Below are 16,952 nucleotides of genomic sequence, written 5' to 3' on the forward strand. Positions count from 1 at the left end.
ATTTTGTACTATGATGAATACGACTAGTATGAACACCCTAATTGGGTGTACTGTTATGAGTATTAGAAGAGGCATTTGTGTTTTTGTTAAACCTTGACTTGTTCCTATAACAAGAAACCGAATATGTAGTACATTCCAATGAAAAGAAAAATATGTAGCTTAAATTTGATTAGCGTGCAGTGGTCCAGTTACTATTACAAATGGTAACAGCTTCCCTAATTGGACAGGGCAAGAATCATGGGGTCTTTTTAACTAAGAAATCCAACTGGCAATTCAAAACTATTTCCCAAAAATCTAGTGGAAATTAAAAGCCTCTCAATCCATAATTTTTGTTGTTTGGGGGATATTTTTGTCCCTTACTGGACTTTGTGGAGTGCATTAATCTTGCGATCATATCTAAAATTCAAGTAAAGGAACATTTGGGAACAGTGTTTTTTCCCATTCGCAATTACATTGCAAAAGACAATCCCCCTGTGGGACTAACTAGCACATTTTTAACCCCTTCGTGACAATGGCTGTTGGGGCTCGTGTTTAGCGGTAATTTTCTTTCCCATTTACTGATCCCACACAAGTTATATATTGTTTCAGGTGTTTTTTAGATGTCATTTTGATTGTCATATAGTTTACTATAAAAATATAAAATATGGTGTAAGATTGAGAAAAGACTAACTTCAAAAAAATAATGTACTCATCTATAAAAGCTAATAAAAAAAATCCTGCTAAGTAGATTCTATTTGTCCTGAGTTTAGAAATACCCAATGTTTTTATGTTTTTTTGCTTTTTTTCTGCTCGTTATGGGGCAATAATTACATGTATCGTTTTACTGTTTCAAAACCATTTTTCCCAAATCTGGTAAGTCTGCGAACATCTTTGAACCTGGCCAAAGCAATTTACCCCATCAAACCATATATTTTTGAAAACTAGGCACCCCATGGTATTTCGGTTTGTTGTAATATTTCTTGTGTATTTTTCCCCACACATATTTTACTTTAGGTATGAATTTACAGCTCCCGGAATATGTCAATGTCGCTTAGCACCCCAATATGTGTTCAGTAATGTCTCCTGAGTACAGTGATACTCCCATGCATGGGTTTGTCTGGTTGTTTGGGGCTAAAAGGCCACAACTGGGACATGTGGATTTTTCAAATTGGGATTTTGACATGTGGTCATCCTCCCCCGTGTTAATTGGGACATTGTTGAACCCGGCCAATTCAAATTACCCCATTAAACCATACATTTTTTAAAAGTAGACTCCCCATGGGCATTTAACATGCCAGTATTTTAACTCTTTCCATGCAAGAATTGTTTGAAGATATACTACTTGGCCATGAAATAATTTGCCCATTTTTTTTTTTTTTTTTTTTACATTTACTGGAAGGTTCCCCTGGTGGTAATTTCTCTGAAGGAAATTAACAGGGATGAAATAAATAGGGGAAAAGAGTGAAAGTGTCCAGTGCATACATTATTGCGTAATATTAAAATCAGGAAAACTTTGAATTCAGTTTTTATAGCGTAAAATACATTATATACATTATAAACAATGATCTAAAAATTAACATTTCAATATATTAACATATATTCCGATGGGAAAACCAGGCACATCCACTCGTCTAACAAAGCAATCATCTAAAAAAATCAGACTAAGCAGACTGCCCTCATGGGATTACATAAATATAATTTTATATTTACATTCAATACATCTGGACCTTCAATGTCAATATTCAATACACTTATTTTCGTAAACTTGATACATTTTGATTAGTATCTGCTTCTGTCTTTAATGGATAGAAACAACACTGACATACGTAGGGCTGAAACAACTAATCGATAAAATCGATAATAATCGATAATGAAAATCATTGTCAACGATTTTCATTATCGCTTAGTCGAATCGATTTTTATCGATTTATAAAGAGTTTTTTTCAGAGCAAATGCTCTGAAAAACTCCTCTCCTTATATAATCCGACCTCAAACAGAGATCGGATTATAACACTAGAATCCAGATCCCCCGCAACGCCACAGGTGACATGGATTCCCCTCACTGTCGGCCGGTCTCTCACTTCCGTCTCTCTCCCCTCTCCCATACACCCCTCTGACTCCTCCTCTCTCCCATACACTGCTCTGCCTCTCTCCCGACTCCCTGGTGTTTTGTGAGCCTCTGTTGCTGACAGGCACTTTTACTGCAGCTTCTTAGAAGCCTCAGCGTAAGTGAAGGTGAGCAACGGAGGCTGTCTGTGCACATCGTGCAGACCCCCACCGGCTGACAGAGAATCGAGGTCTCCTGCAGCGGATCATCCTCTCTGTCAGCTGGTGGGGGTGTGCATCGCACAGACAGCCTGGTATTTGTATCTGATTAAACACATGGAAGTAGAACAAGTAGAAGCTGTTACAAACCAGCTTTTTCTGGTTTCTTTTAAAGTTTCATGTTGCGATTAAAAGTTAGGCAACACATTTTTTTTAGGTCCTTTACTTTTTAAATTTGTCTGCTTTTGCACATAATTCCAAATTGTTTAGCATTAGCAACTATTTTGTGTTTGTTGCTGAATGATTTAGTAAAGTGAAAAATGTTAGGACACTTTTGTCCACTGTGAATATACACTCACTGGCCTTTTTATTAGGTACACCTTGCTAATACCAGGTTGGACCCCCTTTTGCCTTCACTACTGCCTTCATCCTTTGTGGCATATTTCTACAAGGTACTGGAAACATTCCTCAGAGATTTTGGTCCATAGGGACATGATGGCATCACGCAGTGGCTGCAGATTTGACGTTTGCTAATCCATGATGCGAATCTCCCGTTCCACCACATCCCAAAGGAGCTCTATAGGATTGAGATCTGGTGACTGTGGAGGCCATTGGAGTACAGTGAACTCATTGTCATGTTCAAGAAACCAGTTGGAGATTATGTGAGCTTTGTGACATGGTGCATTATCCTGCTGAAAGTAGCCATCAGAAGATGTTAACACTGTGGTCATAAAAGGATGGACAGCAATACTCGGTTAGACATTTAAGTATGCCAAGAAAATGGCCCCCATACCATTACACCACCACCAGCCTGAACCATTGATACAAGGCAGGATGGCTTTCATGTTGTTTACGCCAAAGTCTGACCCTGCCATCTGAATGTGGCAGCTGGAATCGAGACTCATCAGACCAGGCAATGTTCTTCCAGTCTTCCATTGTGCAATTTTGGTGTGCCTGTGTAAATTGTAGCCTCAGTTTCCAGTTCTTAGCTGACAGGAGTGGCACCCGGTGTGGAATGCTGCTGTAGCCCATTTGCTTGGAGGTTCAACGTGTTGCACGTTCAGAGATGGTATTCTGCATACCTTGGTTGCAGAGGCGTATCTACTGAAAATAGCGCCTATGGCAAGCACTGAAATTGCGCCCCTGTCCAAACATCTAAAACCCATTTACTAGTCCCTGCTGCCGATAGCAGGTATAGATCAACACACAAACCCAGATCAATTGAAATTCACTTGTGATCTCAGCACTGAAGGAATATATACCCTCCCCCCCCTACCCACTATATACCCTCTCCCCCCCACTCACTATATACCCTCTCCCACCCCCTAGCCACTATATACCATCTCCCCCCCAGCCACTATATACCCTACCCACTATATACCCCCTGTCACGGTCAGGACTACTTGCCAAGCCGTGACTGTGTGGAGGGCGTGGGCATGAAGGGGTTAATAGCACCAGGCCTCTGGATTTACTAACTTGACCCCTTAACAAGGCATAAGCTATACCAAATTAACCCCCAAATCCTGCCTGTATCCCCCCAGGTAGTCTGCCACCACTCACGATTTTGATACCGGATTTGTGAGAAATCCGAATTAGAACCTCTAGCTCTATATATATATCAACCCACCCTGGGCAACCAACATATATATATATATATATATATATCCAGTAAAACGTAATAACAACAATATGGTAACGTGTTATCCTCTCTTAGGGTTCGTGGATATCGATACTAGAGCCCAAAGACAGACTTGGATTATGAATATTTTAATAACAAAAAGACAAAGATTACACAGTGCCAGAATTACAAAAAACAAGACATACAAAATAAAAGTAAAACAGCAAACAGTTCTTAAAAACAATAGGACTTAAACACAGGACCCTCACTCACGAGTTTCTCCAATAAGTAGGCCTGTGGGAACTCCTTAAGTCCAGATGGTTTCTTAGGATGTTGTTCCGATCAGAGTATATCATGGAGTTCTGCCTTGAGGTCGCTGCATTGTCCCTAAATCAGACTTTCGCAAGCAAACGCCCCTCTGACCACATGACTGATTATATGACACCATCCCCAAGAATCGGGTCCCATCTTTGATGTGCCAATAAGTTATGGTGGGGTAAAGGTGATGGAAACCCCTCCACTTAAGATAGGAATGGAATTCCTATAACTCAGGGTCCTTATCTGTTAGGCCATGAATCACCACAGGGCTCCTTTGGGAAGATGACACCTCTAGCCAGAACAGATACAGAGGGCATGCACAAAAACACATTTACATCAACCTCAGATTAACTCATTGAATGCCTAAACAAAGAAACTAACCACCTCTGCTGGGTTGCCCTTCCATGCATCCACTACGTTATATGAGTTAATCATGACCCCCCCCCCCCGTAGTTCTCTCACCTTGAAGTCCAGCGTCGGGAGCACGATGCTGCTGTCATCCTGCACCGCTTGCTGGTGCCCGCTGCTTCACTGCTGAGCGCCGTAATATGACGTCATATTTTGGCGCCCAGCAGTGAAGCAGCGGGCACCAGCGAGCGGCTTTTAAACGGTCTTCTTTTTTTTGATGCGGGGGAGAACGAGGGGCGCCGAACAGTTGCTAGGCGCCCCTCTCTCTCCTCCGCATCAAAAAAAAAAGACAGCGTTTAAAAGCCGCTCGCTGGTGCCCGCTGCTTGGCGTCGAAATATGCCATATTGCGGCGCTCAGCATGAAATGCCGGCACCGGGACGGAGGTAGAGGCCTCGTGGAGGAGAATGAGGGGCGCAGTGCGGTCGCTAGGCGCCCCTCTCTCTACTCCGCATCAAAAATAAATAAATAAAAAGACGGCGTTTGAAAGCCGCTCACTGGCGCCCCCTTCAAATGGCGCCTATGGCACGAGGTGCCATACCCTAGATATGCCTCTGCTTGGTTGTAACGAGTGGTTATGAGTTACTGTTGCCTTTCTGTCATCTCGGACCAGTCTGCCCATTCTCCTCTGACAATAACCAGGAATTTTCATCCACATAACTGCCGCTCACTGGATACTTTCTCTCTTTCAGACCATTTTCTGTAAACCCTAGAGATGGTTGTGCGCGAAAATCCCAGTAGATCCGCAGTTTCTGAAATACTCAGACCAGCCCGTCTGCTACCAACAAACATGCCACGTTCAAAGTCACTTAAATCCCTTTCTTCCCCATTCTGATGCTCAGTTTGAACTTCAACAAGTTGTCTTGACCACGTCTACATGCCCGAATGCATTGAGTTGCTGCCATGTGATTGATTAGCTACTTGCGTTAACAAGCAATTAAACCGGTGTACCTAATAAAGTGACCAGTAAGTGCATAGATGCCCACGACAAGGAAATAATTCTACCCCTGTACAAGTCACTAGTCAGACCACACATGGAATACTGTGTACAGTACTGGGCACCAGTGTACAAGAAAGATATAGTGGAGCTGGAGAGGGTTCAAAGACGGGCAACCAGAGTAATAAGGGGAATGGGAGGACTACAGTACCCAGAAAGATTATCAGAATTGGGGTTATTTAGTTTGGAAAAAAGACGGTTTAGGGGGGACTTAATAACTATGTATAAATATATAAGGGGACAGTACAGAGATCACTCCCAGGACCTATTTATACCCAGGACTGTATCTATAACAAGGGGACATCCTCTACGGCTGGAGGAAAGAAGGTTTCTACACCAGCACAGACGGGGGTTCTTTACAGTAAGAGCGGTGAGATTATGGAACTCTCTGCCAGAGGAAGTGGTGATGGTAAACTCAATAAAAGAGTTCAAAAGGAGCCTGGACGTGTTTCTTGAAAGCAATAATATTACAAGTTATGGATATTAGATTAATAGGGACAGAACGTTGATCCAGGGATTTATTCTGATTGCCATATTTGGAGTCGGGAAGGAATTTTCCCCCTGGTATGGGGCAATTGGCATCTGCTTCATAAGGGTTTTTTGCCTTCCTCTGGATCGACACAATATGTATATAGGTTGAACTTGATGGACTTTGGTCTTTTTTCAACCTTATGAACTATGTTACTATGTTATGAACTATGTTACTCAGAGTACGTAAATTGCAGCACATCACATCCCTCTGGTTATTCAATCTTTCATATGGAAAGAAAAACTAGGATAACTTTGCCAAATACTTTTACTGTCAATATAAAACACTACTTACAAACACTATTAGTTGCAAATCTTAAAATCATAATGCAGATTCAGTGGATCACGCTCAGTAGTCCCTCCAGTAATGAATGAATCATGTCCACGAACTTCCAACCTATGTTCCTCCTTATCTCTGCTGATCTGGGGTTTTCACCAGCTGGTAGACAGGTACAGGTGTAGAATAATAAAACAAATATAAACCCTTACAATCTTTCTAACTCGTTTTGTCTGTAGGTCAGTCCTGCTTCCTTATGTGTCCTTGACTGAAACTTGATTTCGTTCCAATGTAGCAAGTTATAAACGTTGGTACATCTTTACTTCTTCCTATATACACCACTGACCGGTTACAAACCCTATATATATCTATGTAACTGCACTTCTCCGTTTAAAGCAGCGTTAAATTTAAAGCAGCGTTACACCAACTATTAAAACAAGTACAGAAATAATATATCTATAGTTATAGCGGTAAAATATACTTTGTCAAATATACATAAAATTTTAAACATCAACGAACCACCAACCAATTAGTACAATTTACAAACCAGAAGAAGGGTTAACTACTTTATTGAGGGTAAAACCTAGGGTGTTGTGCATGTTGTTTACATTGTTTATTTAACCATGATTCTCATTTTTAATTTTCCGTGCACCAACACTAATTATAGTGTGAATAATACATTAAAATAATGAAAATGTTTGGGGGGAAAAAGGTGTTTGGAAGTTACAGAATGCAATTTACCCTTTCAATTTACCTTTTCAAAACTTTCAACTTTCAAATCTAATTTAGGACTGTTTGGCAGCCCACCAGCTCAAAATACCCCATGCAAAAGTATATATTAGTGGAGAGAAGACAAGCCAGGGTATTTCACCAGGAGCATTTTGACACTTATTTTTTGCCTAACTTGTTTTTTTAGGATTTTTGCACACGTTACATGCAATTGCTGTGAAGCCCACCGAAATGTATACTGCTGCATCTTTAGCTTACAGAAATACCACACATGCATAAAGTTTTGTATATTTTCCTCCAATCGGTCGGGCATTCACCTAGAGTTCTCCCCACTGTCCTCCAGGGGTGTGTCCTGGAGGATCCTGTCATGTTTGTTATGATTTCCAGGGGGGCATGCACAACTACGTTTTGCCAGCGTTCGCGGGATCTTGAACATGAATTTATGTCTTCATGGCAGTGTTTTACAGCAGAATTAGAATTAAAGCCCAGCTCTCTCCCCTCAGTAGTTCTGTCTCTGGGTCATCTGGGTGCTCCCTGCCATTTCGGTTTGGCACAGCTCTTCAAGCTTTAGGTACCTGTTTTTATGCCTCTTGGTTTGTTTATATAAACAAAGTCTGGTGTATTGTGTTATTGATGTGTTTCTGGTTATTTGCAGAATGTCAGCTTGTAATGAACTTCCACCTGATCCATTACTTGAACAGTAAGGAAACATTTTTTCTTAAAGGAGGCATTTAATTTGTGCCTTTGGTGAACAGGCTATACCTAATGGATTCAAGAAAAAATCTTGCTCTGTATTTATTAAAGCTGTTTTTTTTGTCATGGCTGAAATAAAATCTGCAACAACTGTTTGTAGAGATTCGCCATAACATTATGAGCACCTGCCTAATATTGTGTAGGTCCCCTTTTTGCCGCCAAAACAGCCCGGATCCATCGAGGCATGGACTCGCTCTGAAGGTATGCTGTGGTATCTGCCACCAAGGCATTAGCAGCAGATCCTTTAAGTCCTGTATGTTGCAAGGTAGGGCCATCATTCATTCATACTGGTGCCATGTGTTCTCCTGGTAAGCGACACACCATCCTTGTGAAGTAAAAAAAACCAAAAACAAAACATGATTCATCAGACCAGGCCACCTTCTTCCATTGCTCCGTTCTCCAACTTTTTAGGCAATTTGAGCTACAGTAGCTCTTCTGTTGGATTTGACTGCACGGGCCACTCTTCGTCTCTCACGTGCATCAATGAGCCTTGGCTTCCCATGACCCTGTCGCCGGTTCACCACACCCAGTTGTGTAGCCATCACAATTTGGTCCTTGTCAAAGTTGCTCAGATCCCTACAATTGCCCATTTTTCCTCTAACACATCAGCTTTGAGAACAAAATGTTCACTTGCTGCCTAATATATCCCACCAACTGACAGGTCCCATGACCATAATGGTCATAATATTATGCCTGATTGGTGTAAGTGTGTGTCCAGTTAATTGTAAATATGAAGAGTTGTCTGATACTTACTTTGATCAGGATTCTGATGATGTAAGTTTTAAGATAAGTCATCTTCTGAGGGGGAGCAGTTAGACAATTTGACCTTATTTGCGGTGGAGGATACTTAATAAGGCTATGTGTACAATTTTGTTTTTGAAGTAGGTGGCAAGCTCCTGGGCAGAGACGTTAGAGGGCAAGGGAGGTGCTGTGGGACAGAGAAGAGTGTTAAAAGTGGGAAATTGGAGGATTTCCCACTTTTAACACTTTTGGAGGAGATGTGTCTGTGTGGAATGCCATGGCTTAGGTGGATGACGTGGGGGATTGCGTACAGTTACAGGGGCAACCAAATCTAGGGCTGAGGCTAGTGTATGGTTATACTGAGCTATAGCTGCGTCAGGACAGGAGGAGGAGGAGGAGGAGGAGGATATACTTGAGAGGAGTGGCCGTAGTGTATCCGTAAGCTGTGGAGTGTTGAGGTTGCGGAGGTTATGGTAGGTTTGTGGTGGTTTCATGGGTAGAGAAGGTGTGTGTAGGCAGGCTGTGATCAGACAGACACATGGGAGAGTTGGAGAAATGAGATGTGGAACAAAGGTGGGAGAACACTAGATCGACTTGATGACCGCCTGGGAGGCAGTCCATTGTGAGAGTCTGAGAGAGGAGAATGAAAGTAGTTTGGAAGCAGCAGGTGAGGATGGGTCATCGATAGGTATATTTAAGTCCCCTAGGATTAGTGTAGGGAGAGCCATATTAGAGAGACTAGGAGCCAGTACACTTTTAAATGTGTACACAATGTCCGCGATATACTTTATGGCTGCAGACGCCCGTTTTAAAAGATCGCTGATCCTTTATAACACGAACACCCACCCCAGGACGCACTACAGGTACTGGATTCTACCATGCAAGTCAACGGAGCCCAGCTTTCTAATCACAATGTGTAAATACATTTATTTTTTTTTAAGGAAAAAATGCTAACGTAAAAATAATTTCGCACTGATGTCACCATCAGTGGAACCTTCCAGTTACCAAAAATTTAAAAAAGGGCAAAAAAATTAAATAAAAAAATATATATATATTTTTATGAGCAAGTCCTAAAATTAGCGTTTTATCTACAATCAATGGAAAGAGTTAAAATAATTGCATGTTAAATGCTCATAATGTGTCTACTTTAAAAAAAAAAAAATATATATATATATATATATATGATTTCATGGGGTAAATTGAATTGGCCGGGTTCAACAATGTCTCAATTAACACGGGGAAGGATGACCACATGTCTAATTTCCAATTTGATCGGAAAAAAATATAAAAACATTGGGTATTTCTAAACTCAGGACAAATAGTAATATCCATTTAGCAGGTTTTTTCAGAATTTTTCTAAATTTTTTTTTACATATTTTATCCTTTTTTATATTAAATGATATGATCAAAATTGTATTGCGTCTATAGAAAGCCCTTCTTGTCCTGAAGAAAACAATCTATAACTTACGTGGGTTCAGAAAACTGGAAAGAAGAAAATGACAACTAAATGGTAAAATAGCCATTGTCAAGAACGGGTTAAAGGGACGCTGTGTAAGTACTTTAATATGTACTTTTCAAAATGACACATAAGAGCCTGCCCTGCAGCAGCAGCAGCCCTCCTTTTGACTGTTCTTACTACTGGTCGCTTGAGGCAGTCAGTCAGTGGCAGGAAAATGCTTTCATTGTAACCCATGGGTAGTGCTTTCCACACATGAGCATCAGTCTGAACAGACCCCTGCATACAGCGTTCATTTGAGCCAGCAATGGATCTGGCTGGAGGGGAGTATCATACTGCTGAACAAATCTCCTGTGGGATAGGGAAAGAGGAGAATGGGCTAGGGGATTCTGCAGAATCCCCCCATGCAGTGGATCACAATAAAATTTGAAGGGACGACACAACTATCATATGTATATATGTATATGTATGTATATGTGTATATATATGTATATATATATATATATATATATATATATATATATATATATATATATATATATATATATATATATATATATATATAATATATTGTAACGGGTTCACCAAGAGAGCTGTAGTAACTCCCAGAGATCACCCAGTATCCTCCTGTTGTCCCCGGAATCACTTCCAGCACCAGCTAGCATGCATACCTCGGAACCCTGCTATGTGTACCCAGTAAGTAGACACAACTACCTTGAATTGAGTACAGCAGGAATGAACAGTTTATTGTTGTAAAACATAGACTCATATATCCACAGAACTTAATTAACATAAATTAACATTGATAAACAGGTACATGTAGACAACCCAACCTTTAACCCCTTCAATCCCAGGGGTTTTTGGTACCTCAAAGCCCAGAGCAATTTTGCCATTTTTGGGGTATGTCGGTTTAGCGATGATTCTCTTTTCCTGTGAATAGTGTACCCATATAAACTATATATTGTTTTTTCAATGAGAGATAGAGCTTTCGTTTGATACCATAGTTGGATGATTAGCTGAAAATTTAGAATGAGAAATTTAGTAAAAACTAGCGAAGATTAGAAAAATAAACTAATTTTGTTTTACATTTTCCCTCTGAATCCTCACAAAATTAGGTAAAGTGATGGAAAATCCCCTCCAAGTTTATCAATTCAGGTGTCCTGATTTCAGAAATACCTAATTTATATAGATTTTCCAGACTTTCCCAGCACCAGGGAGCATACTATTAGGTGTACAATTTTGTATAATTTTTATGCCTATGGCTTAACGGGTTTGGGGGTTGTGAACGGGGGCAGGAGGGTTATACTGGCTAGATGTTATGCTAGGGCAATGGGATGTAAGGTTTTTTTTATTCTCTTTTTTTATATATATTTTTTTTAATTTTTTTTAGTTTAATTTTTTTTAAATTTTTTTTTTTTTTTACATTTTTTTTTTTTACACAGTAATGGTTAGAGGTCCTCCTAGGGACCTCCTGAACATACCAGTGATGTCACAGTGACATCACAGCTCATATTATAATTTTTTTTAGTATTATTTATATTATTTTAATGATTTATTTAATATTATTTTTAAATGACTAACCGTTTTGTTTTTTTTCAGCTTTTCTGTTACAGGCTGGGAGGGGGAGTGAGAGAGATGGTTTCTCACTCCCCTCCCCGCGATCCCCCTGCACCGAAACACTGTGATCTCTATACAGGTCCTCACAGACCTGCATAGAGATCGCAGCGTCTCTGTGCCTCATCGGAGGGCAAGATATCCCCGCAGGGGATATCCTGTCCTCCGATGACCTTCCGGGTTACGTCAGCAGTGACGTAACCCGGAAGGGAATGCCCGATCGCGCGTTTGCAACTGCGCGATCGCACGGTTTACCGGTAACAGCTTACCGGCTTTCATGCCGGAAGCTGTTACAGGCGATCGGACAGCAGAAAGCCGGCAAAGCCGGCTTCTGCTGTCAGTGGGGAGTCCAGGCTGTGTCCCTGACGCTGCACGAAGGGCTGGACGTACCGGGACGTCCATAGGGGTTTCTTTGCGGGCCTTTTTTGGACGTCCCGGTACGTCTATAGGGGATTGAAGGGGTTAATCCCCTTCAGATACTGAATCTCCCCCTGGCAGCAATCCTGTTATGGGATTAGTTTAAACAATGGAGTTCCTGCGTGTTTGGCAGCCAGGCTGGAGCCATCTCTGACTACCTTTGGGCCTTGTATGACAGGTCATTTTGTCACAAATATATACAAAAATATAAATTTATGTGAGGTGCTAGATAACTCTAAACTTGGTATCCATTGTTTTCAAACAAATGTATTTTTTAATATCATTAAAATTGTTTCTAGACAATTGGATCTAATTTGCAAAATACAGTTTAATTTTGGAAAAGGTGCGGTTGAATTGAAAAGAGTAAAGAGAAGTGCCTCTAATTTAATAAGGGCAGGACTGCCGTCAAACCTATATTGGGCCCAGTAGAAACCTAAAAACAGGGCCTCGCTGCACTGTACTTCACCCACGTGCCCAACTTCATCCACAATTTAGCCACCCATCCCCAATTCCTGGAAAAGTGTCACTTGGGCCCCAAAGCACAAAAGAACCCAGTCCCGTGCAACAGGTGGTTGTAACCCTGTTATGATGGCACTGTGTTTTGAGCTATGAAGCGTATAGTTAAACTGTATTGATTTACTCTACAAAAGAGTTATCATAGCGTGTCACCCGTCCCTGGAGGGAAAATATTCACCCCACAGGCAGAACAGATAACAGTAGGCTGCTTATCACGATTACAGCAGGGCAGACTGTATCAAATGTTTGTAAAGACCTTAAACTTAAGTTTTGTTCTTGGTCGTGTTATTCTAGATATTTAATCAGTGTTTTCTGTACTAGATGTGTCTTCGCCACAAGTGGATTTGGATAAATTGGGTAACTGGGCTGATAAATGGCAAATGAGATTCAATGTAGACAAATGTAAAATTTGCATAAAAGTGCATTTCCCAAAAATACACTTTGGGCATAATAATAAAAATGCAACATATCATTTAAATGGTGTTTCCTTGGGGGAAATCTACTAATGAAAAAAATTTGGGAGTAATTGTAGACAATAGACTTAGCAGTAGTGCACAGTGCCAGCTAGCGGCTGCAAAGGCAAATAAGATATTGGCATGTATTAACACCTTGACTGCTAACGACAGCATAGTCCCAGTCAGCAGTCCCAGCCAGGTGCCAACGACTGCACCATGCCGTCGCTAGCACTACCCTGCCTTGATGGTGGTCCCTGGACCTCCATCACCACCTACCCGGCGATCTGCCCCTCACACTGAAGGGCATCACCGGGGCCACCTGATCTGCCCGGTGACATCACCCGCAATGACGTGATGAAATCATCGCGCAACTTTATTAAAAACTGACAGAGGTATGGGGGCATGCTGCTTAGATGCCTGTATCTCAGGCATCTAAGCAGCTACAGACCCCCAACATATACCGTTGGAAAGGTAATCCAACAATAAGAATAAATATTAAGTAAAATGTAAAAAAAATTTGAATTATTTAAACATAAACAAACAAAAAAAAGTTTAAGTATTCTAGCTAAATGATCACTGTGGCCAATGTTACCACAGTGATCATATAGCTATGAAAAGTCACATTCCCTTTTTAAAAATGGCCGATACTAAATTTTAATCCCATGGTCCCTTTGATCATGGGGTTAAATTTAGCCAATGGTAGAGGGAAGCAATTTTTTAAATCCTGATGAACTGTAAATGAACTGCAAATATTATTAAAATCAGCCATTTAGCCTGTGTGGTAGGTGAGTACCCTGGAGCTCCTTGCAATTAGACAGCTGGGAAGTTAAATTATGGTACATAAAGTATACATTTGCAGAAACTACACCCCTTGGTGCATCAAATGAGGGGCTGCATGTATTAGTAGCACAAGACTCGAGTGAGCAAAACGTAAATGAACTTGCCGCTTTTAATTTTTTTTAGCAATAAAATATTAGAAAAACACAGTTCTCAATTTCTGTTTATTTTAGACCGGTTACCTACTACAAATAATTAGCAACACAGGTTTTCATATTAGAGTTTAGAAAAATAAAATTACAAACTAGTTTTTATTGAGTACACTTTTCCCATTTTTGGCTTTAATTTGCAAACCTAATGAGACATACACATATAAAAATGGTATATTTGGAATCTGCTGGGTGTGCTGAAAAAAAACATGGTTTGTATAGTTTATTCCCTAGAAATTTACTTCTAAACGCGTTTAAACGTCAGCTGCAGCAAAATGCTCAAAATTGCCTTAGCACCAGGGTGGGAAATGGCTTAGCAGCAAAAGGGTTAAAAGGAGTATTGACTCACGGGAGGAAGATATTATTCTGCCTGTTTACAGGTCCATGGTTGAATATGCAGTTCAATTCTGGGTGCTTTTTCAGAAAAAAGACATTATGGAACTAGAGAAAGTTCAGAGGAGGGCCTCTGATACTAATAAGGGGAATGGAAAGTTTTAGTTATGAAGAAAGGCTAGAAGAGTTGAAATTGTACAAATTAGAGAAACGGTGTCTTAGAGGGGATATGATAATGTTATGTAAATATGTGCAGGACCCATACATAGGGCTCTCTAAAGACCTGTTCATTAATAAAACATTACAAAGGACAAGAGGTCATCCGCTAAGACTTGAAGTAAGGAGGTTTAGTCTATGGCGACAGAGGGGATTTGTTACAGTAAGGGCAATAAAAGTATGGAATTCATTGCCTGAAGAGGTGGTGTTAGCACATTAGATGCCTTTTATAAGGGGTCTGGATATGTTTTCTAATGAAGCAGAACATAGAGCGCTATGTATGATAGTATAGGAATTCATATTTAGTGCTTGTTCATCCAAGGAGAAATCAGATTCCATTTGAGTCAAGAAGGATTTTTTCCCCATTGAAAGCACAATTCGAAATTGCTGACATGGTTTTTTTTCCTCTGTTTGAATTAACAGCGGTTAACAAGGAATAGGAAAAGGGTTGAGCTTGGTGGACGCACGTCTTTTCTCAACCTAAACTACTATAACTATATTTTGTGGAATGTGCGTATGAGGCATTGCAACAGCCTCTTAAAATGGATTATTATTTTTTTTGCAACAGGGTGGATATTCTAGGGTATGTACTTCAATTTAGAAAGTAATCCAGGGGTTATTCTGAAAACCCATAGTATTTAAAGAATATTCCCCTTTTTGTGCAAAATTATCATATGCATATGCATTTATTCAACACATGACAATTTTTGCTTGATATTGTCAATGTCCTTTGTTTTAAACTTACTATTTAACATACTAATGATATGGCCAAATGAAATTTTTATTAAATTTACAATATTGTGCACAATGACTCTTAACATTTCCTTTTCAAAGTTTTTTTTGACTTATAAACATATTTTGAATTGTCTGTACCAGAATATAAAAGCAATCATAAACGGTTATTAAAAGAAATCCAAATCTGTACCATCCTAAAAATCTTTAATATGGTGCAAATATTTATTTTACTTTGATAGAATAAATGGTCTCTTTATTCACATTTACCTGAAAGGATGCTAAATATGGAACAATGTTAAGCGTAATTTCTACATCCTTACAATTTTAAAGAGTCAGTATGAACAAAATTGTAGCAATGGTTACTGTGCTTTTCCATGTCAGACTGAATCATCGGAAAGGGAAACGCCGATGCCTGCTCATGGAGGAGTGTCGTGGACCATGGAACCAAGGAGTAGTCGAAAAGATACTTGATCAAGAAGTGAGTGCTGACAAGAAAATAAGATAAGTCCAGTTTAGAGTATGTATTTATCATGTGTGAAAACTGGAGATCTAGTCAGTTATATTTCTAACTCCCTGACTACACTATACATTAAAAGTCCAATCCCAGTGAATGTATGTGCATGAAAAGTTTGGCTGGCCATGCATAATGCATAGCTAATTGAGTAAGATCGTCTCTTCATCCATTGAATAAGGCATTATAAAGGGCCAGCTTAATCCTTTTTGATGTTGAAACATGCCAGTTTTATACCTTCATAATGAATAGTGAACTGTACAACTCCCCTGCATGTTCTACTGGCAACTTCCCCTTTAGTGAAAAAACCTCTCTCCTTTGCTTTGGAGATTTAATGTTTTTGTTAAAAAGCAGAAACAATTTAAAACGGTGAATGTGTACCTTTCTGTTACCAGGTATTCTTATCTTTTATAATTAGGTTTGCTACAAAAATGTATTTGATCTGTGGTACATTATTTTAGCATATTTAATGAACTATCCATTTCATTAGAGATAGCTTGAGCTGAACATGCTCCTTTTCAGCACTTGTGATACACGAATGCATGTTTAATGTATGTTATGCATAAATGTGAAAGTTAAAATAATTTTTTGCTTTAATTACTTCCATATAGTAAGAAATACCAGTAGGCTGGTATCTTCTGCAGTTATTGTTAACTCTTATCTCCTTTTTCTTCCAGTTAAGGATCTTGTGCTGCAGTCAACAGACCCCTCACCGTTCTCAAACCTTCCCATCATGTCCCAAAACTCAGGAGAGCAAAGGTCTCTGGCAACTAACATTGGGCCACGGCAAACAAAGGGAACAGAATCTCAATCCCCCACACCAATTGACTGATTTATGGGGGGATGAACTGTATTTTGTTGGAAGCTGTTTTTATAATTTAGAGATGTGCGGCAGAATGGAAGATCTGTAGTTCATTCCTTTTCCTATAATGCTTTCGTTCTTGAGATCTGCATTGAGCGGTTTACTCACTATTCAATATTTTTTTGAACTGCAAATGCCCTTCCCCTTACATTTAATGTAGCACTTTTTAGGATGGTGGTAGCAGTTTGGGACAATACAAATATATGTGGTATTACCGCAACACATTTGTATTTGTTTATC

The 16,952-nt window shown here is 39.9% G+C and overlaps 1 protein-coding gene across 1 annotated transcript in view; it reads left to right on the forward strand.

Moving 5' to 3' along the window:
• The window catches only part of LOC149274291 (ankyrin repeat and SAM domain-containing protein 1A-like), a 95,044-nt gene extending 86,190 nt beyond the window's left edge, over window positions 1–8,854 (forward strand). The window contains exon 24 of the mRNA XM_089505681.1: window positions 8,775–8,854. Coding sequence (XP_089361807.1) covers window positions 8,775–8,854 — 80 coding nt within the window. The remainder of the gene's footprint in view (window positions 1–8,774) is intronic.
• Window positions 8,855–16,952: the final 8,098 nt, after the last annotated feature.

Source organism: Sceloporus occidentalis, unplaced genomic scaffold (genome assembly GCF_023333645.1).
Source record: "Sceloporus occidentalis isolate IW3139 unplaced genomic scaffold, rSceOcc1.0.p SCAF_339, whole genome shotgun sequence".
NCBI classification, from domain to species: domain Eukaryota; kingdom Metazoa; phylum Chordata; class Lepidosauria; order Squamata; family Phrynosomatidae; genus Sceloporus; species Sceloporus occidentalis.